The 22,821-nt window shown below is 39.6% G+C and overlaps 1 protein-coding gene across 1 annotated transcript in view; it reads left to right on the top strand.

Annotated features, from left to right (window-relative positions):
• The first annotated feature begins 244 nt into the window (after positions 1 to 244).
• asic2 (acid-sensing (proton-gated) ion channel 2) overlaps positions 245 to 22,821 on the top strand; it is a 434,185-nt gene continuing 411,608 nt past the window's right edge. Inside the window, exon 1 of the mRNA XM_085352784.1 lies at positions 245 to 817. Within this exon, the coding sequence (XP_085208910.1) occupies positions 245 to 817 (573 nt within the window). The remainder of the gene's footprint in view (positions 818 to 22,821) is intronic.

Below are 22,821 nucleotides of genomic sequence, written 5' to 3'. Positions count from 1 at the left end.
GTTGTTTTATCTTTTTTATCTGTCGTATTTGCATGCTTGCTGTCAGCGCTTGCTGCAGATCTCTGTTCCAGTTTTCTAAAATTTTTTTTTCCATTTTTGTCTTTTAGCCTATTTCCCTGCATCGTATCAGTGCAGTCGATATGATTTTAGACTATGAATCTAAGCCTTTCACTGAAGTTCCATCTCTGTTTGTGCAGGTGTGAGTTTACGGGTGCTCCCTGGCTGAGGAAGTGGAGAGCTGATGATGGATCTGAAGGAGAACTGTGGCAGTCAGGGGAGCCAGGAAAGCTCCAGCCTACATCCCACCTCCTGGCAGGCCTTCGTCCACACCAGCACGCTGCATGGACTTCGCTTTATTTTCCCTTATGGTCAGCCCAGTGCACGCCGCTTGCTTTGGGCTGTGGCTCTGCTGGCCTGCCTGGGATTGTTAGCCCTGGAAAGTACAGAGCGTTTGGCCTATTTCCTCTCCTACCCTCATGTGACCAGCGTGGATGCTGTGGTGTCAAGCAGCCTGGTTTTCCCTGCTGTGACCATCTGTAACCTCAATGTGTATCGCTTCAGCCGTCTCACACGCAACGACCTGTACCACGCCGGAGAGCTGCTAGCCCTGCTCGATGTGCACCTGGCTATCCCCCAGCCACACCTGGCGGAGCCTGATGTGCTTGCGTTCCTACAGGAAAAGGCAAACTTCACGGCCTACAGGCCCAAAGCGTTCAGCATGAAGGAGTTCATTGAGAGGGTTGGCCATGACCTGGAAGAGATGATGCTCTACTGCAGATACCAAGGTGAAGACTGCAGTCCCAACGACTTCAAAACCGTGAGTATACTCTCTATGTGTTGTATTCTAAATGTCAGCTCTTTTGGGCTGAGCTGGGATCGGACCCTCTCTGCAGTCTCTTAGCCATCAGGTGGCTCTGTTTCTGTGGTGTTCAGGTTACGCGTAGAAGGTTTCCAGTGAAGAAAAAAACGTAAAATAACTTGGCGGCTGATGATTGTGCTTTCTCTCCAATGGTGCAAGACTGAGAGCATGCTGGCTGTTTCTTTTTTGAGTTACTATGTTTGGCTGCACAGGTTGGAGTTTAAGCTTTGTTGAAAATCTATTCTTTTCTGTTGCTTTATTGTTGTCCTCATCCTTCACACAATAGCATCACCTCGCTGGAAAATACAAAATATACTTCAGTGACAAGTCTAAAGTATTTTAGTCACTGAAGCAGAGGAACAGATTTGTCTTGGGCCATAGCGAATAATAAATTCCCTCATATCCGATTGGCACTTTCTTTACTTCTGCACTCAAGTATTTTTGTTCTCTGAAATCCAGTAACACCAAGTACCAAATAAATCACACCACTAAAATCACTCTGTTGGCTTATCTCAGAGTGGAAAGTCACGGCTAAAACATACTGTTATTTTAATCTTTTCAGGTGTAGGACCCCTTTGTCTGTTCTGTGTTTCTAATGTGCTTGTACAACTTGAGGGCACTGATCAGAGCAAAGTGGAGGTGTGTTGGGGAAATGTGTATGTCTGGTTGCACGAATAAAAAGGAAATTGGCTTTTTGGCCTCTGTTTGTGATATTTTACTTTTTGGCAGTCAGAGTGAGCAAGTTGTGCAGTAAATTTGGTTTTAACACATAAAGACAGCATTCGCAACGCCCATCTGTTGCATACTTGGATTTTGCAATTAGATCTATTACTGATTCTGTTAACAGTGCAGTGGATGCAGTCTGTGAATGTTACTAAAGAGAACAGTGCAGTGTTTTTTTTCTTTCTGTAGACATAGAGGATATAAATGGCTCTTTCTTCTTTGAGAATTCTTCAACACAATTGTTAAAGACTTTATAGCTATGAAAATCATGGATTTTGTTGCTTGTCCCAAGACAGTGAGTTGTATCCCAGAGTTATTTCAAGGTTTAACTAAGTCTTGCATATGCAATATTTTTACAGACCAATTTAAATGCATCCTGTGCAGTATTGGAGATTTGTATGTTTTATTTATTCTGCTGCTTATCTGTTGGCTGACTCTTGAGTTATACAATTCATCATACTGAACACAGAATCTGCATTAGTTTTAATGGTGTTGCATTATCATTACCTGGTAAGCTAAAGATTTTTCAACATCAATCTGCTCGTCATTATTATGTGACTGCAGCAATGTAAGTATGACAATAATGGAAGTTTAATGGGATTTTGATTGTATTTTTGAACATGAATCCAGGTTTAAATCAACTTAATAATATCAGTCACTGATCACATTCTCTTGATTGGCTTCATTCACTCAAACAGGCGCTTTGAAACCATCTTGTAGTTGTGCTGCTGCTGGGGGAATTCCCATGATGCACTGAGTATTTCTTCTCCAGTCCCCTCTTTTTCATTTCCTATGCACAAGTTATGCTCTCCTTTTCTCTTTCTCCCCTCCCTTAGCCTGGTTCTTTGCCTGTTAAACAAGGGTGCATTTTTTTCCACTGTTGCCAGGTACTACTTACAGGGCCTGATTGTTGGGGTATCTTCTCTAATATTGTAGGGTCTCTACCTTCCAATATAAAGAGTCCTGAGGCAGCTGATAGTGCTAAATAAATAAAATTGAATAAAAATATTCAGCTGTTAATGTTCAAATTTACAAGATTTGTGTTTTCATAAACATTTGTTGGTGCTGTCATTGAAACAATCTCTTTAATGGCCTAGTTTTCTTCAAAGGACACATTGGTCTGATGTACTGCTTCTACTTTAATAGTATCACAAACTTTAGTGTAGCCTCATGTTGGACTACTCCTCAACTACTACTTTTAATTGAGGAAGTTGGCTGTTTGGCTGAGTAAAGACACTGGTGTTGAGAGAAAGCATGAACTTTTTCACCTTTCAGGTTAAATGTAAAGACTGTGAACCGTATTAAAATAGAACTGCTATTTGGAAAATTACTAAGTGTGTGTGTGTGTGTGTGTGTGTGTGTGTGTGTGTGTGTGTGTGTGTGTGTGTAAAATCAAATCTATGAAGTAAATAAGCTTAAGCATACAAAACTACTTTGAGTATACTCTGTGAATCTTTTTGAGTTGTATCTACTGGTCCATCTTTTCATCGTAGAGCAGTAATAAAATGATGCATGGGGTCATTTAGGAAGTTGCCCAACAGCTTGAATTTCTATATAAAGATGCTGCTGATATAGCTCTGTATTAATGAGATGTTTTGTTTTTTGTGCCTGCCCCAAACCTGATCAGTGATGCGTGTACAATGCATGCAACAGCTTGTTGAAGCTGCTACTGGGATTTGGTCTTCTTTGAAGAGCTCTTAATTTTGTGAAGTGGACTCACAGAACACATCAACAGCATTATCGAACCTCTGATGTGTGTAATCCGAGCTGTTAAAGCTCCTCGCTCTGTGACACTTATTTTAGGATTGATATCATCGTGCTTTATTCTGAGAGATGCTCGATGCAGACGTTAATTGGAAAAACAACAATGGTAGATCACACTTTGGGAGTAGTGATTTTCTGTTCATACCTTCATATGGATACTTCCCTGGAAGCTCTGATCCATATTGCACTAAGCTGCAGCAAAGCTGCTGGTGAGCAATTCTCTGCTTATATCTGCCAGGAGAACATTTGATTTTCATAATTTCATTGTGTTGAATCTTCAGGGAGTTAATTCAGAGCTGGCTTGGCTGTGTTTGTTCCTTTCCATGCAGCTCAGTGAGTCAGTGTAACTTCCCTTTAGTAACCGTCTTGCATATTGTGTGACGCGTCTTTGACCTAAAGCCGGGTTCAAAGATAATCGTGTTGACAGAGCGGCTACTAGAAGGCACTGTCATCCTCTTTGCCCTCTGCCTGTTGCTGCTTCTGAGCTCCTCCTGAATTCTCCCCACTGCTCTCTGTCGACTTGCACTGTCTCTCCGTTTCTCTGTCACTGCAGCGACACACCTTCATATCTCCGGCGTCTTCTGAGTAAAAAAGAAAAAACAGTAGGACCCCCAAAATAGAAAAACGCATGCATGAATGGACTCAAACACATGGATCCAGACAAACTCATACACAAACGCACCAAAATATACATATACATGAATGAGTATACACACACTGAGGGACAGCATTACCATGACACTCCAGGGACCCGAGTCAGCGCTTGAGTGACACTGTGATGAATGACCGTGGGGAGGATTGTGGGGACACAAGAGTCAGTGTGATGTGACTGATGGAACTGGAACACAGTGCTGCACAAAAGGGAAACAGCAACAGTGTGCACATTTCCACTTATATGCATGTATTATGTGTTGCCTTCGTTTTTGGGTTTGTTTTTTTTTAGCATTTTTAAAATGCGCAGACTGCTCGTCCTGTTAATTTCTGTTTATACATGAGTGCCTGTGCAACCTACTTGATGTGATTCTTTCTAAATAAGCACTTTGGTGTGCTCGTTTTTCAAGGATGGCAGAAAAACAGGGCGCATTTCAAGCCAAATTCAGCATCCTCGCTTCCAAACAGCCAGTGAACAAAACAAAAGCCTGCCTTTTTTTCTCCCCCCCACCCACCCACTTGATTCTTTCAACGCAGCATCTGCAAGGATGCTGAGTGGTCGTAGTGCTTCTCCATCCTAAGTATCAAGTTGTGACTGTGAATCTGTGAGAAAGTTGTGGTGCTGAGTGTGGAAAAGAAATTCAGAGCCTACCTGTCTAATACAGGGAATAATTTTATGTTTTTTTTCAACTTCTATCACTTGCATTGTCCCAAAAAGATATGATTATATAACCCTTTCAAAAAATGGAAACTAACAGTAAGTTATTGATGTTCTGTACGGGAAAAATATTGCAGCGCATCAATGTAGGTATGTCAATACCTATCAATGTCTCAGATAGTCTAGAAATGGTGACATAAGTAGTTTTTGCCTGAGGGATCTTTTTATTAATGAAAATGGATAATAGATGTGATTTTGTTTGTGCTGCTTTTAATTCCATTATTTTATGCAGTGTAACGACTTTAAGTGCTTGCTGACTCTAGCTTGTAAATAGCACTTAATATAATTTTTTGGCTTAGCTTTGCAGTGTTGATTCGATACCTGTCTGTCAAGTATTTTAGAAATGTGGTTAATTTATTTCTAGACATCTAATATTTTTACTCAGAGCCAAGTACTATATATTGGGTTAGCATTAATAAGTATAATAACACTATTATTTTAATGGTTGTCCTGCTTTGCCTGAAACAAAGACCACCTTTTCCAATTGTAACCCTAACCCTAATAGACACCCCCTCACTCCCTAAGGCTTGTCATTCTGGAAGAATCCTGTTAATATCATACCTACACTTTATAATGAAACTTTAACCTTCGGGGAAATGGAGCAGATGCCAAATGTCTTTAATTTAATGAGCATGACTATCATTTAGGGACTCTTCTATTAACCAAATTGATCATGCAGTGAAAATTGTAAGAAACTGTGGGCCTAATAACTTCAACTCAGTCTTTTCCTGGCATAAATTGTACCCCATTGCCCATCCTTAAAATTTTGCTGGTGTAGGTGTAAGCCTATCATGTGTTATGTGTTTAATCAATTTCCCTGTGCCTGTGTTTGTTTTGCTGGGTGTGATTACAGCCATGATTAAATGCTGATTGATCACACTGACAAGACACATCAGTGTCTGCCAGAGTGAATCAGCTCATTGGGCCTCTCCTGCATTCCCTGCGTGCTTCAGTAATATATATAAATACCCCTGTAGTAGGACTATCCTGGGATGACCCTATCACACTCTCAGGCTTAATGTGAAACCTGATAGCAGCCAGACCCAGAGGTCTGTATCAAACAGATACTAATTAGCTACTCATCCATTCCTCTGACCGGAACCTTGTTGGAGCAGCATTGTCAATGTAATGGTGCTGGCTGTTTACAACAACAGCAGTTAGTCATTACATGCAACCTGTGGCCTTAGCACTTCACAGGCTAATTATTGCATGGCTAGATTTGCCTCGCTTTCACCAGTAGAGCAGGAGTAGCTTACTGTCAGTCACCAATGTGTTGGGGGATTATGTGCTTTCTAATCTGTCCTCCCCCATCTCCTCCTCCTCTGGCCACTCCATCTCACTAACAGCATTTTATCACTTTTGCATTCATTTCTCAACATTTGAAAGCCCAGTGCGTCACATTAGGTTTTAGTGGATGTACTGTATTAATCACTAATGTGGTATTACCGTGGCATTTTACATTCCCTGCGGGCATGATATCTCAGTCTCTTTAAAGGGCATGGAAAGCACTACAGCCACCCACAAGCCTGCCTTTCTAAAACACCCTGGAGAGGCAGGCAACCTGTGCTGTTTAACCAACTTGGAAGAAAAGTTGGAGTGTAGCCACAGACAGACAGCTTAGTGTGTGGATAGTGCTTATGTAGTAGATAGTGCAGCTGTCTGCAGTGGTGTATTATAGTAGGTTGAAGATGGAGTGTGTGTAAAAGGAGTAATTTTCCCCGAAGGGGTTTTCTACTAAAAATAATTGTCTTGGTAATTAATGTAATGATTAATTTATTTGTGTCAAAACAAAGTTTTTCTTTTTTTCCCCGACTAAAATAATGCAGGAGATGTTGGGTGTGACCGTGAAAGTGAAGTGCTTCGTTTCTACAGCTTTAATCACGAGGAGCATACTCGTGTGTCCTTTTTTGTCACATAGAATTATTAAAAAGGATGGCGCTTCAGCTTTGTTCTGAGCTAAGTCTACCAAGAAGTATAAAGGAAGTCTTCTTGGGTAAATTGTTAATTTAACAGAGTGAATACATCAGTGAACATTGTGGCCTTTATCACATTAAGACATAGAGTACACTGCCCCAAAGCAGCTTGTTTTTTTATATAGCAATGATAAAGGATACTAGATTTAATGAACAATTGTTTATCTTTTTGTATGTGATTTTGGCTTAGTGTGATGAGAGGCATGTTACAACCTAAATTACAACCTATAACTGTGTTATCAGGCTACCTTAACCCTATTACACATAAAAAAACACTTTAACTTATGATATGGGCATCAGAAGCATTGCTTTCCATAGTAGTCACAGGGAGCCGTGCTGGAACTTTTCTTCAAAGAAATTAAAGTGGAGTTTAAATCAGAAATCATCGAACTGAAAAAACCTAGTGGCCTAAATTTGAAATGTATTTTTTTAATGGTTTATTATTCCTTGTTTTTGCTTGTTTTCTGAAAATCACTGAAACCCACTGAAAGTCTTCTTTTCAAATAAGCTGCTCTCATTGATGACAGACTACTTAATTCTGTTAGTGTGACTCTATTGACACAAGGTATCAGTAGCAGCATTATAGTGCAATGGTGGTAGTCTATCTAGTGAGTTAGGTGGAGTGATGCTTATTTGACACACTTGTTTACTTCTGGGAAGCACATCACTAGCTACTAGCATTTTCTCCAAGGATAACTGTCATTGGCTGGTTTTTCTTGACAGTACTTTTTTTTTGCCTCAAGTGAAACAAGTTTGTGATTTTCTCGTTTATTGGCAAGTGTAGTCTTCCATATTTTGCAAGGTGTTTTCATGGAGCCTGTTGAAGTAGCTCTGTTTTTAAGTACTAAACTGCCTCCGCATGCCTGAGATTGCCTCATTCACCACTCATGTGTGGTGTTGGTATATCATAGATATTGCGATATGACACATAATTTATACCACTGGACAGTATACGGCCTGATGTGCCTTGCTAATGGGAAGTGGAGTGTTTATGGAAATGTGTTCATTAAGACTGGTGAGCTCTTTGTCCATAGCATGAACAAAATACTGCCCATACTGTTTGCCCCAAAGCTGAATTCAGTTATAGGATGTTGACATAATATAGCCTTTCGGATAATAGGTTTTGCCTACATTTAATAATTATTTTCATTTGTCAGTAAGCTGGAAATTTTATATTTTTTCTTAAATAACTGATCTACTGTTTGGTCCATAAAAAAACAGAGGATAAGGTATGACCATGGCTTATCTTACTTTATCAACATTAAGATGAAAAAACAGAATAGAAGTAGAAAACATTTGACATTTTGCTAAAAAAAAGAAAAGAAAAACAAATGGCCATGGAAAGCTGATTATATTTCAGTCAATCAAATAATTGATTCATAAGATAAAAAATAGCAGCTCTAATTGGTCTAAGCTTCCTTCACTAAAACTGTAGGCAGTCCCATTCAGAAAAACTACCTCCATCCTGTCAACTAGCTCAAGACATCACTAATGGCCAGACTACATTTTATTCTTGTGAATAAGTTAACCGCCCAGCGTTTCCCTGCATGAAACAGAAAATGAGAGGTTTATAGCAGAGGCATGGAGCTGTGGCAGGGCGGTCCATGAAGTCATGGTTGTAGATGTTGGCTGGCGCTCACACTAGCAAAGAAAGAAGAGAAAGCTGAAAGAGGGGAGAGTGGTATGTCCCATTACCTAAGCAACCTATCTGGAGACCTACTTCATCTTGGCCACGGGAGGAGGACGGGATGATGTGTGTGATTTAATGTACTGCAGGCTATGTTTATATTTTCATGTGTATGGGTTTGTGTTGTCATATGCAATCAGTCCTCATGTGTGTTTGTATTTGTGTGTGTAAGAGCTTCTTGATGAATTAGCCATCAGTTGCTTCCAGCAGATATTGACTGTTTGTGAAATCAAAGGTCAAGTGGCTAGTTAACTTGAATTCCTTTAGTCTGTTTGGCAGCCACAGAGTGAAAATTATATATTTTCTGAATCAGTACTTAACCTCCCAGAAATACCGTCTTGCATGCTTTATTGATCAGCTTGAGAATTCGTATTATTGTTTACATGTATTGCAGATAGTATAACCAGCCGGGAGCAGCACCCTGGGACATAAAGGCATAAAGCTGTGTGAAAGCCTGAGATTGCAATCATATTTATATGCTTCCTGAAGTTTCAGTGCAATTTTAGTTTTCAGATGTGTTGAAATCCATGAATTTCAGTGGCCACAACAAATGACTCTAAAATAAGCCTACGTGACTGTTTCAGAAACCAAAGGTTAGAAAATGTTGACTTTTCTGTCTCAGCCTGCTGTGCAGTCACCTTAAATTCTCAGTTTTACACATTTAATTTTTAAAATCACTGATGTTTGCATCAGTGAAAGAATAAAATAAACATTGGTCACAAAACATGGTCATATTCATGCAAATGAATTAAATCATTTTCTGTGGTGACCTGTGTTCTTGAGTAAGACCGTTTTCACTTGTGTACCTAACCTAACATTAACGCATCACACTTCACGACTCCTGAAGTGTGATGCGTTAATTAGTCTAGCTAATATAATATTACTGGCTATGAGTTGTTTGCTGATTTTATTTGTTTTGTCCGTCTTTGAAAACGATGTGATCACTAAGGTATTGGGAAATCCCCCATGCTCTTATTTCGAAAGTTCAGTCACACCTGAACCGTTAGCACCAGCACTTCTATGGTCATCATAGCACTCCTATGTTGTGAGACTCATCCTGCAGTTTGATAAACTAACGCCACCATCTTAGGCTGCAGTGTGTTGCTACCCCCCGATATTTTCTTAATATCTGTGAGCTAGGGGGTCACTAAAACCAGCACATGAAGCTGGGTGAGAACTGGTTGAGGTGCGGCGACGCTGTGAGCTTAGGCTGCAGAAAAGAACCAAGAGTATTATCGTAGACTAAAGTTCAAGATGGTGGAGTTCAGGTCTGTTCAAGTGAAAAGAAACTTACTAGCTGTACAGAGACAGCTGACATTAATCCATTATTTATTATCAAAAACTGTTTAAGAAAATCTAGGTGAAATCCTCCTGGAGCTTTTAGTCATCAATTTCTATTATTATTTTGTATGTATAATGTATTTTTTGTTTGTTTTCCTCTTAGATGTTGAGATAGTCCGTAGACCAGTTCTGACTCCTGAGCTGTATTTTGCCAATAGGTGGACATATATGTGAAAATCCCTTGATAAAACAGCTTTGCATCCCTAAAGCTGTTTTGGAAAGCAATCATTTAATATATTACTTTGAAGTTTAATCTGTACTTAAGTATGATCAGGTTGTTACATCATCTACAGAGTTAGAAGCTCCTGAATACATTTTTGTTGGTTTCTCAGTTGGCACCTGAAATTTCAGTGCTTTTCAGGGGTAGGTCAAAGTAAAAAATGTTCATGTTTCAGTGTTTAACTGGTAATGTTTTTTTTACACTTCACATACCGTGTGCAAAACGTATTGCCAAGCCTTCAAGGGTAATGCACAGAACTGAAATTGAATGCTACAGTCAGGGTATCTGCTGCTACTGGAAAACCTACTTTGGTTTCAGTACTCTGATAAAGGAATGCATTGACTGCAATCAAATATTCATGAATTAGTGCTATTAGATCGAATTGGCCATTGGACATTAAACTGCTATAGCTCACTCTGTTAACATTTTTGGTCCATAGTTATTTTGAGGTTGGATGTGATTCATTGTTCAGTTGGTATGTCACTTCAGAGTTCAGAAAGTTTGTTTGTGCAGCAAAGAAAACAACTGTATAAATGCAAATTTTTGTCACATGTTGTCAAAAGATTAAGTTTCTAATTGTCAAATTTTTACTTAAGGTACTTAAATGGTGCATACCATTAATACACAGGACTGACTGGCTGTCTCTACATCAGTTCGCAAGGTGGCATTTTGAGTGGTGTGCCTAAAGTGATCTCACTGCTGTAAAGAATTAACTTTACAAAGAGACAATTTACAATCTTGTCAATTGTGCTGATCGTTCTATTGTTAGAAAAAGCTATAAAGTATTTGAATTTTAAATAGGAGCTACACCGAGGGATTAAAACACTAAACTGAACATGGGACATGTAATTGATCCATCATCCATCACCAGTTCTCTGCATGGTCTGTACTGTTTAATTTCCTGCTATGGGGATTTGAGCATGCTTGACAGTCAGCTTTTTTGTTGTGTAAATTTTTGATAAAGATGACTACATCAACAATGCCTCTGCAGGCGAGCAGAGCACAGACTGCTGGGTACTTTTTATCAACACAGTAGCCAAACATGTGATTTCATGATATCTGAAGTAATTACCTTTCATATGTTAGCCTTCTTTGCCTTCCTGTAATCTTTCACAGTGTCTAAGCTGAGCATTAGATTTCCAGAACTGACCAGCTGATGGTAAAAAAATCACAGGTTCTCCTTAAACAGGGTGGCTGACTCTTTCAGAGTCCCTTTTGTCCACCTGTCTCTTTTAATCTCCGTAAGCTACACTGGAGCTCTTTTGATCTCGATGGTCATACGCATGTGAGAGCTGGATGTTCAGGGCCCTGTTTCTGCCAGGATACAGAGACTTTGATGGAAAGCAACCATTGGTTAAACTGATACCTTGATTTGTTGAGTCATGATGGCCATTATCATCTTTCTAAGGACTATGTAACAACTACTTGCATATACATCTGCAGTTAATTGTGGTTTAAATATACAAGGTTAGAAAGCATTCTTAATGTATTTTTTTTCAGTCAATTCATAACAACTGCATGTTGTGCAGAAAATATATCAATTACTTGCTTGTGCTTTACAGTACAAAGTTTAGAGAGGGAGACGAGGCCTAAGTAAATAAGAGGAATGGTACGAAGTAGGGCTGGGCTATATCATACCGTTCACGATAATACCGGTGTAATTTTGGGCAACGATAGGAAAATGAAATATCGCGATAGAATATGGGTAAAACGCGCATGCGCAGTGCCTATGTTTACATACGCACATGGCGGCGACGCAGAATGAGAAGAGCGAAAGTGGATCGTTGAATGAAACGGATGAACTAGAATTGGTTTGTAAAAATGCTGCAACTTCAGTGGTGTGGAACTGGTTTAGCTTTCGTCCGTCAGATACAAAACAAAGCACTATTTTTGGTAGAGCATGCTAGCGGGCCGTCGTTATTACCGTGTTGTTTGGAAAATACGGCACACTTAAAATCAATCCTTTGATTTTTCTGAAAATCGACAGAGCCCCTTATAATCCCGTGTGCCTTTTGTATGAATTCTGGTTGTGTTTACTGACCTCGAAACAATTTTATGTCGTACACGGCGCTCGAAAATCTGTCAAGTGTTTTAGTACGACTTTGCTAAGCTACGAACCCGCACCGCTTGATTGATTGTCGGAGCATTACGGCTGTCGTAGGCAGGCGCCTCGCGGAGTGATACGTACTGTGCTTCAACATAATATTACCGTATTGTGTGTGTATAACCTCTTTTTAAGTTTTGTGGATATTATACATCGTTATGCTGAGGATATGTCGGCCAATTTCCACTGGAAATGACTTTTGGTTAAACTGTTAGCAAGGAATTTGCACTGTTACATTTTTATATAACTTTAATGCACATAAAAAAAACAGCTGCTTGTTTAAGTGAAAATACATTGATGGGGTTTTTTGCACTAATAAAGTTGTGGAGTTGTAAAGCATTTTGTCTGGTGTCAATTATATAGTCAGTTATATCGTTATCGCAAAATTTCAAATGTATATCGTGATAAATATTTTTGGTCATATTGCCCTGCTCTAGTACGAAGAGTTAAATGTCTTAATAACCCCTTCAACATCTCCATCTGTCAGGATCTGCCTTGTCTTCAGGTATGGATGCTATTCTCCTAGAAAGGATCTTACATTGGTGTCAGGACAATGTGTGATATTTCTATCAAAATGACACAGGACAGTGTGCAGACAGCATGACTGGAAATCACAGACGATGGCCCCACAAGGCCAAGGTTGGATTGATTCTCTGTCTGCTTCTGAGTTTGTCTGACTGTAGTCTTTTTTTTTTTTCACTATATCTTGGAGTATATCTTTAAGTGAAGTATAATTGCAAACATTTAACATTTGTTATCTAATCTCTGGTCAGTTTACTTCATTATGTTCAATCCTCTGTTTGGATTGCTAGTAAATGTTAGCAATAGATCCAAGTTTTTCCAATAAAGCATCTGACATACGTTGCCTATATAAATGCACTAACAGTATTTTAACATAAAATGCGATGAACCTAGTCTTACAAGAAGTAATGACATAAAAAAAGAAGAATTGGGTGAGACCAAAGAGCAGAGCTAAAAGTATGTTAATGCTGAGCCTACTGCACATTCGTAAAGCAACCCTTTGCATTATTCACAGTTAAGTAATCTCACACTTTTATCCTGTAATACTATTTAGCTGTTTATCTACCTCATGCACTTCCACTTTAGTTAAACCTCGCCTCTGTCAGTGCGCCCCAGGGTGGCTGTGGCTACAATGTAGCTTGCCATCACCAGTGTGTGAATGTGTGTGTGAATGGGTGGATGACTGGATATGTAAAGCGCTTTGGGGTCCTTAGGACCAAGTAAAGCGCTATATAAATACAGGCCATTTACCATTTACCAAACCCCAGTTGCGCAGGCTTAGAGACTCGTCTGTGACCCCTTAGCAACCACTGGTCGCTAGGGAATAGTGTGTATTTCCTGACACCAATCACCTGCCAAATAAAAATTTGAATTCCAGCCACTTTGGTGTAGTTGGAGGTCGCAGCGACTTTTGGTTGTCAGGTGGTTATTGGCTAGTATCTGTGTGAGTGAGGTTTCAGTTAACTTAAATTTTACAAACTGGCTTTTCTTTGTGTAAAAGGATCATGAAATCACAGAATTCAAAGACCAATATTAAGTAAATATAATCATGATGCCAATTTAAAATACATTTCTCCAAGCTGTGTTTAATTCTGGTGTGTGACAGCTGTCAAAAAATAGTTTTTGGAGAATTCTCTCTTCCGTTGACTGTGCCTTACTTGCTGTGTTTTGAACTTGTGTGACCCTAAAACTTGATTTCTGCTGTTTTTAAAAATCAAAGTTTTGTTCTCCTGAGACTGAGTGAACTCAGTCTCACTTTCAGCTGCCATCACTGCCTCTCTCCTCTATTTGGCAGGAGAGAGGCAGCGCTGTGTACAAAATAAAATAAAACCTGCATGAACAACCATTTATTTGCTTGTTAGCATGGTTAAAGTTTGTTTGTGCATGTTGAAAAAAATGAAAGAATACACTATTTTATTCTGTTCTCTGTCTACTCAGTGCTCCTCAGATCTTGAAGTACACTGTTAGAAAGAACAGACCCGATTCATAAACCCTAAGTGATTGTTGCCACTGCATGAGAGTGACATGGATTGGATGTCTTGGGCAACCTCTTTGCTGATGCTACATTGTTGATTTTTGTTTCACTGAAATTCATATTGGATCTGATTTCAGTGTCAGTGATAAAAGCTGGTATGCTGCAAATGAAATGTTGGAGGACAGCAAGTGTTTAGGTTTCATGTTGCAGCTGCAAAGATTGTGAATGTCAGCTATATATTGGGGTGTTTTTATATTTGTTTTGTCATGTTTGATTTTTTTAAAGCAGAGGTTAGCTGGTTTGCGGACCATGCCTGTGTTAGTGTAGATAAGTGCATTTAGTGATGTCTGCTCCTGTGTTAAATGAGAGAACCTGAAATGTTCTCACTGATCTTACTGATGTATCAGTTTTTACTTTCTCTGGTGCAATTAGCTTAAAACGACCTTCGAAATGACAAATGGAAGCAAATTAGAGTGGGAATTGTCCAAGATGACTACTTAATAATCAAACAGGAGTACTTGGACGTAAAAGCCTGCCTCTAATACCAACTTGCTGGCATCTGTGGTTAAGGTTAAAAAAAAAAAAAAAAAGAAGACCCATGGCTACTGTTTGAGGAAATGCGGTAAATAGCACACCAGTATAAAGACACAAGTGATGGCACAACCAGCACATAACATGTCCCCATTTTCTCACTTGGAGGGAAAATGGTATGGGCAGTGATGACACTGAATTTGAAGTGCCTGTCTGGGTATTTACTGAACACCATGGTGAAAACCACAAAAGCCTTCGATAAGAGACATCTCAGATGTCTGATATGCTGTCTTGCATAAATCTGAACTTGTGACATTCCACATAATGGAGCATTGTGCTTTTATTGTATTCTGCAGCACTCATAGAATCCTTTGGGAGCTCATTTGAATGAATATTTTACCAGGCATAATCCTTTCTTCCAACTCTGTATCTTAACTAGACATTCTTTTCCTATGATGAAAGTAAACTTAAAAAAATACATTCCAGTTTTTATTTTGTGTAAATTACGCATATATTAGCATCATTATCATACAGGATTGCAAACAAATGCACTGAGTTATTTATCGCAGTCTGCTGTTCTCACCTTGTACTTTCTACCTTCTTACCTGTTCAGTCATTCTCAGTCTAATTATATCTAGCTGCATTTGTGTCAGTGCTGCCTTATTTACTTTCTCTCGCCTGCATTCACACTCAGTTCTGCTTTGGCAGTTACCGCCTCGCTTTCCCTTCCCATTCATTATTCAATGAGTGGTTGCTTGGATGTCCACGGATCTGGATCCAAACTTCATCCTGAGATACCTCATGCGGCACCTCATGCGGCGACTTGTAACATTAGTAGCTGTCTCTATCATGTCATGCTGCAACAACACTTCACATACTGCTGGCAGTGATACCTGCTGGTGTTCCTGACAGGATGAGTGCATCTTTGTGAAGTGAATGTGCCAGCTCATTGTTGGCATCAGCTGATACGGGAAGGTCGGTGGTTGTGGCGTTTGGACTTGTTATGAATATGTACTGACAGCAGGCGAGCAGCAGAGGCAGTGTTTGATCTGGGATCTACATGGACATTTACTCAGTGTGAGGACGACTGGCAGGCAGGCAGGTGGGAAAGGAGGAGTAAAGCAGGGTGAGCTCAGCTCGGACATGTGTGTTAATGTTACAGCAGGCTAGGAGAAGACTGCTGACACCAAAAGAAGTGCCGTCTCATGCCTGGCTGACTGCATGAAAAGGGCAGGATGAGAGGGTAGAGAGTTGGGCAAAGTTTGTTTGTGTTTGTTTGACAAACAGGAAAAGAAAAAAGAAGAGACATGTTACAACAGGGCCCCTACAGCCATTTATTTTCATTATCAATTAAAGAATTTATTTACTTGCTCTTCTTAGTATTCAACATAAAAGAAAACAATAGTTAACCAGAGTCTAAGATGAATCTGTCCTATATTTAAGAAGCCAGAGGGTGAAAACAGATTGGTTAGCCACACATTTCAATAGATGTTTAATGGTTAGCTCATGAATTAACTAACCTCTTTGCAATCTCAGAAGAAATTGAAAAAGAATGAAGATCTTTTAGGTAATATGGTCTGATGTTTTAACAGCCAAGGCCCCGGTAGGATCAGTAGTAACACTGCTTCAACAGTCCGCTGGCACGAGTGGTGGTGCAGATGGGAAACATGGGTATGTTTTGCAAATGCATTGGAATAAAAATTATATTGGTAATAAGAAATGAAAAACACTCAGCCCAACAGTGTCTTTTGAACAAAGATGGGCTAAAACAACAGCCATGCAATAAAATCTTCCCTTTATGAAGGTTATAAAACTCTGTTTTTCTTGGAACTGCAGTAGAATGATGGTCATTGTTGCTTTGAACTCCGCTCTACTGTTTTGCGTCACATTATACTCTCAGTTTTCACTTTTTTTGTTTTTTTTACCCCTTCTCTACCAGCGAAGGGAGACTAAATAATGAAATACTGATGCTCTGGTAAGGTAGCAATTGGCTGTTATTTTCTTCTGCAGCCAACACTCTTTGTCCCACCTGCAATTTTCTACCAAATTAGTACTATTACCAGCAGACACTGACGCATGGAACAGTAAACAGGCAAGACTTTTCCACACATCTGTGTACACATGGTCTGTAGTCAAAGGAGGACCTGGATGACTGAGAACCTTCACAGACACATGGTCTGTAGGTTATCACATCTGTGAATCATCTAGTGAACTATACCTCTGCTGTTAATGGTAACATGTCAAAAATAACATATCTTTTGAAATGTGTTATTTGGCTGAATAAGGAGGATTTAACATTGAGATGAGAATGTAAAAGAGCTCATGTTAAATAGCGCTGGCACTGGGAGTCTTTGTTCTGCTTGTCACTAAAGGTAGTTTTTTGTTATTTAGATTCTATGCATGGTGGTGTATAATGCACAATGAATTTTAGGCATCTCAGGGGACTCCTCAGTGGTGTTGTGTCAAGAATATGAAGGAACATTCCTGTATACACTCACTGTATACACCTTACTGATACTTGTTCTCTCTGTATTTAAAACTGTCGTAATTTTTCACGTTATAGATCTAAGAAGTTGCTGGAAACATTCCTTTTGGTCCATGTTGATATGATAGCATGACACAGTGGCTGGTTGCACGTCCAGTTGCATCATTTAGGCAAAACTCCAGCTCCACCATTTCCCAAAAGTGCTCTGTTGGATAGAGATCTGGTGTCTGTGGAGGCCATTTAACACAGTGAACTATCATTGGATGGACATGTTCAGCCCCAATACTCACTACTCCACCACCAACAGCTTGAACTGTTTACACAAGGCAGGATAGATGTATGCATTCATGAAGCTGGCATCCAAATGGAGAGTCTCAGTTTCTAGTTTGTAGCTGCCAGGAGTGACACTTATTGTAGTCTGCTGCTGTATCCCATATGTTTCAGTGTTCAACATTGTTGTGCATTGGTTGTCATGAGCGGTTGTTTGAGTTACCTTTCTATCAGCTTGAGGCTTGAGCAGTCTGGCAATTCTCCACTGTCCTCTGAAATCAAGAAGGCATTTTCTCCGCTGCTCACTGAATATTTTCTCTTTTTCACACCATTCTCTGCAAACCCTAGAGATGGCTGTGTGAGAAAAACCCAGTAGATCAGCAGTTTCTGAAATACTTGGGTTGTTTATGCAAAATGAGTTAGTCTAGGTTTGAACTCACTCAAATCGCCTTTTTCCTCATTTTTTGCTCATTTGAACTTCAGCACCATGTATTCATGCCTAAATAGCTAGGTTTCATTTGACGTAGACGTGACGTCGACGTAAAGCGCGAAATTTGACTGGCGGTCGGAAGTGAAAAAGATAAGCGCAAAATCACAGACAGACAGTACGCAAAATGCCTATGTCCTGTTGTGTTTACGGATGCTCCAGTAGGTCGACCAGAGAAACTGATAAACGGTATTTTAGGGTACCAAAAATAGCCCAACGAAGAGGAGAAAAATGGAAAATTCTAACCGAAAAACGTAGGAAAAAATGGATTTTAAATTTACGTTTACAGTCGGGAGGAGCAGAGTCTGCCATTGCCCGTGTCTGCAGCGACCACTTCGTCAGAGGTAATGTTATGTTTGCAAACGAACTTATTAGCATTAGGTTGTCGTTAAATTCTCGTTTACTTAGTGCTTTTAAGTTAGTAGTCTAATATTGACTTGATTGGGACTATAGGCTGCCCAAGTGCTTTGGATGACGAAGAGTCGGAGGACTGGGCTCCGACGGTCAATCTCGGCTACGAACGAAAACCCAGATCGGAATCAGTTCTCAAACGAGAGAAAAGAATGAGGCTTAAGGCAGAACAGCATCGATGTGCAGAGGCGATTTTGGATATGCAACAGACGGCTGAGAGCCCGGATTTGAGCCTAGTGACAGTGGAGACCCCCGAACTGCAGCTTCCAGCTGAGAATCCACAACCAGAAGACTTCAGTGTAAATGAGACATTCACTTATCCAGGTAAGATATTGTGCTGAGATGTAAAACAAACAAGAATCATGTCAAAGAGAAAAAGATGCCATTATCTGTAATGATTATGGTCCAAGTTACATATTACATGTTTGTGATTTTTTTAATCACAGAGTAAATCCATACCATTTTATTCAGAAAAAAAGAAAAAGTGGCACTTATTACTAATCACTTCTCCATCCTCCTTTGCAATTACCCAAGTCTTCAGAGGTGTCTCGTTAGACCGCTGAGAATGGTTTACCTTGAAACAAACAACTGTCACTCTAACGAAGTCCTAAGGATGTGGCATGTTTGTTGACGTTAAAGCCGCTACCGCTAACTGTTAGCGTGTTTAAGATAAAGCAATATAAGAACAAACACTCACCCTTGCAAACACCAAACTGTATCCATCACGGAGACGTTTTGTTCCAAGGTTGTGGACCCACCCGCTGACAAAAAAATTGTACGCCTCCAGACTCTTGAAAGCTTTCATTTGCTGCCTAGTGTAGTAAGAAGTCTGGAGGACCAAGTAGTTGGTGATATCCACAGCCTCGATAGTAGGCAAATCCTTTACTTCTGTGGTGTATTCGGACATTTTCAAAGAATACGGATCACGTCCGATATATTTTTTAACTATCTGTTTATATCTCTCCCGAGAAACGGGGTCTAAAGTTGCACAATAGCTGCTCTCCTGACTCTCCACAGTGTCCTCCATGTTTACTTCCGCCCTCCACTCAAAAATCGCGCTGCCTCCGCACGTCATCAGAACCACGTGACCGCAACCCAACTATTCATTGTTTGAATTAATGAGCAGTTGAACAGGTGTACCTAATGTCTCTGTAGGTTCTCAGTCATCCAGGTCATGGTAGCCTAAGGCAGGGGCAGGGATAGCTCAGTAGGTAAAGTGGTTGCCCCATGATCGGAAGGTCAGGGGTTCGAAACCACTGAACGGCTACCCTGAGTTATGTACCGTCCCTACACACTGCTCCCTGGGCCCTGCACTGGTGGCTGCCCGCTGCTTCACTGGGTGAATGGGTTAAATGCAGAGCAGTAATTTCCCTACGGGGACTAACACACACACACATTAGCCAGCGGTCCCCAACCTTCTTTGCACCGCGGACTGGTTTATGTCCGACAGTATTTTCACGGATCGGCCTTTAAGGTGTCGCGGATAAATACAACAAAATAAAACTAGTACCGGTACCGAAAAAAGAAGATTTATTCATAACACACGGGAAAAGACCCAGGGAAACAGAGTTAACGATAAAGTTAACAATTTCTTTTTTTAATCCAAAAAAATAAAAACTCCGAAAACCAGAAGTTTCACACCCGAGCCTCAACTTTTGTGGCCTGGTACCAAACGGCCGTGGTCCGGGGGTTGGCGACCGCTGGTCTTAAGAGCTTGGGAAGAAAACAAGTGGTCTTTAGGTTTCTTGAAGATGTTTAACCTCTTATTCGAGAAGCATTTTTAATTCTTAAACCAAAACCTTCATTAGGTGTACATAATGAAGTGACTGTCAGTGTATAGCCATATCTGTTCTCATTCCAAGTATTTGTTTATTGAAGATAATTTCAGGACTTGGGCAGTCAAACATAAAACCGATATTTTTCAGCTCTGCTATGGAAAAACACCTATAACCATTTCCTTCCCCCTTTCATATCATCTGCCAATATTATGAACTTGTTCTGTGAGACAATTTGTCATTGTCAGTGTCATCTGGCAATGTTGAGTTCACACTCTGGGTCGGTTATTTTGCTCTTTACTTTGCAATTGTCAGGACAGGTGATTAAATCACTGTTGCCACAATGACCTCCCAGAGTTGGAAAACCCTCTCTCAGTTAATCGATTGCAGAACTGTTGAGGACACCAAGGTTATTTCTTTGTGAGATTTTGTTTTTGTTCTGCAAGTAGCAGTTTTAGTCACCTACTACAATTTAGCTTTCTGCAGTAAAAAACTTTTATTTTACATTTATGAATGAATTGACTGTAGTTTCTAATTGCCAAAATATTTTATTTGTATTGATATGTAATTAAGAAAAACATTAACTCTTACATTTCAGAAATTGGTCAATGCTGTAATTTAAATCTCTCATAAATTAGTGGGCAGGGATAACTCAGTAGGTAGAGTGGTGGCCCCATGATCGGAAGGTCGGGGGTTTGAATCCACTGAAAGGCTACCCTGAGGTACCCCTGAGCAAGGTACAGTCCCTACACACTGCTCCCCGGGCGGCCAGTGGCTGCCCACTGATTGAATGGGTTAAATGCAGAGAGGAATTTCCCCACGGGGATCAATTAAGTATACATTATTATTATTATTATTATTATTATTATTAAATTGCGTGAATGAATTTTTGAAAATGTCTTTATGACCAAGGCTATCCAGGTCAGAATCTTTCATTGTGTGATATAGCCTAAAATTATATCCAAGCAATGCAGGGAGGTTTATGATAATATATAATGAAGAAAGAAAAACCCAAACCTAGATTGAACAGTGTTTTATTAGTGATTGTGACTTGCAGGAAGCAGCATTTAGTGTTTTTGACTCAACTGGTAAAACAATTTTCTTGGATATTTGGCAAAGCATTAGACTACTTTGTTGGTTTTTAAAGTAGATCCCTTTTCAATATATTGTCATCAGAGGCTGAAATAGCTCTTGCTGTCAGACATGTCTGGGCCTAAACATTATATGCGGTTTTCAATTGTCCCCAGAATAAGCTGGTAGAAGTAAAAGAAATAAATAAAAATTACTAATTATTGAGCTCCAGTCAGCTCACTTCAGTTACTTTGCAGGAGAAATTTCTGCAACTTTTCTCTTTCGTTCTCTGGCAAATATTCCAGAGCCTGCGACAAAGAATGTAATGTGTGGAGACAGGGCAAAAAACACCCGAGACACTACTGAGCTGCCTTGTCATGCTGCAATCTGATACTTTTAGATTGCAGGCACAATTTGGTATTATTTTCTCTTTCTGTCAATATTTTCCATCTTTAGTCTGTTTTTGAATATGAATCGTCATGGAGACATGTTTCAGATGATTTGAAGTAATTAGTGTTCTGTAAGAGGGGAAAAAACATCTTTTATCTCAGCAGGTGACAAGACACTAGTCAGAAATGAGCACATCTAATGCAATGCAATATTTTCTTCCTTTCGGGATGAATGGCCCTGGTAAGATGATGGTATTTTTCCTAGCTCTGTCTGAAATCACAAGCTTTGGAAATACTACACAGGATAAACACATTTATATAGAGAGGTCTGAACAAAAATGAATATTTTTAACTATATTGCCTATTTTACAATATTTCTACAGTGACGTGGCAGTTTAAATAGGAACCTATTTGGTTATTTGTAGAACTACAACTAATCAGTAATACGATAAATCCTTTTATTAAATCAAAGCATTGCTATAACTGTTTTTCATTTTTGATTGCTACCTTTGTGGCTTGTTCATTTTATATATAAAGTAAATCTGCATATAAAGTAGAAAATACCCTTTAATAATTTGACTGGAGACTGTGGCACTAACCTGTCTTTTTGTAAGTACTCGACTGTTCGATTTGACCTGGGTAGAAAACATGTTTGATGAGATTGAAGTTTATTCCACTGCAAGTGCTTCCTTCATAGCTGTGAACTAGGGCTGCCACGAATAATCGACTAGTCAGGATTGCATCGACTATCAAAATCGTTGACGACTCATTTAATGTCGATGCGTCGTTTGAAGCTTTGTATGATCCTGAAAGATGCAGGAATAAGTAGTAGGATTTAAGAGTGTAGTAACGGAGTGAAACAGAAGATGGCAGCACTGCATGTACATGCCCAACCTATTGCAGAATTCATAGCGCCGCCCAGCCAATTCCAGTTTCCAATAATGGCGGCATCTACTTAGTTTTAATATTACTCTTTCTGGTTAAACTTTTAAGATTTCAGGCGAGAATATAGGTAATGTAACTTCAAATATCTGCTCGGTTTATCAAGACATCACATATTTGCAAAAGTGCTCCAAAGTTTTCGGAGACGTCTGTTACCCACCAGCTTGATAGCTAGCCGAGGCTTCAAGCCTCACTAGAGCCGCCGAGAACACCAAACTCGGCACATCGTTTTCAGATCCCCACGGTCTTTCACTACTCAGGTTAAACATTATATATAATCAGTTAGATAACTTAAAAAATTTTATTGTTTGGCTTTTTTCAGTGTTTTATTTGTTCCTGAGTAAATTGGTTTAGCTAAAATTAAAGTTATAGTTTTCACACAGCTGAATAAACGTCAAACAGAAAACTGATTAAACAAAAGAAT

The sequence above is a fragment of the Diplotaxodon limnothrissa genome, linkage group LG4 (genome assembly GCF_057381915.1).
Source record: "Diplotaxodon limnothrissa isolate DT_005_m linkage group LG4, D_limnothrissa_male_GT1.1, whole genome shotgun sequence".
In the NCBI taxonomy this organism is placed as follows: domain Eukaryota; kingdom Metazoa; phylum Chordata; class Actinopteri; order Cichliformes; family Cichlidae; genus Diplotaxodon; species Diplotaxodon limnothrissa.
Note: the sequence above shows the minus strand (reverse complement) of the source record. Positions and strands in the feature narration are given on the sequence as shown.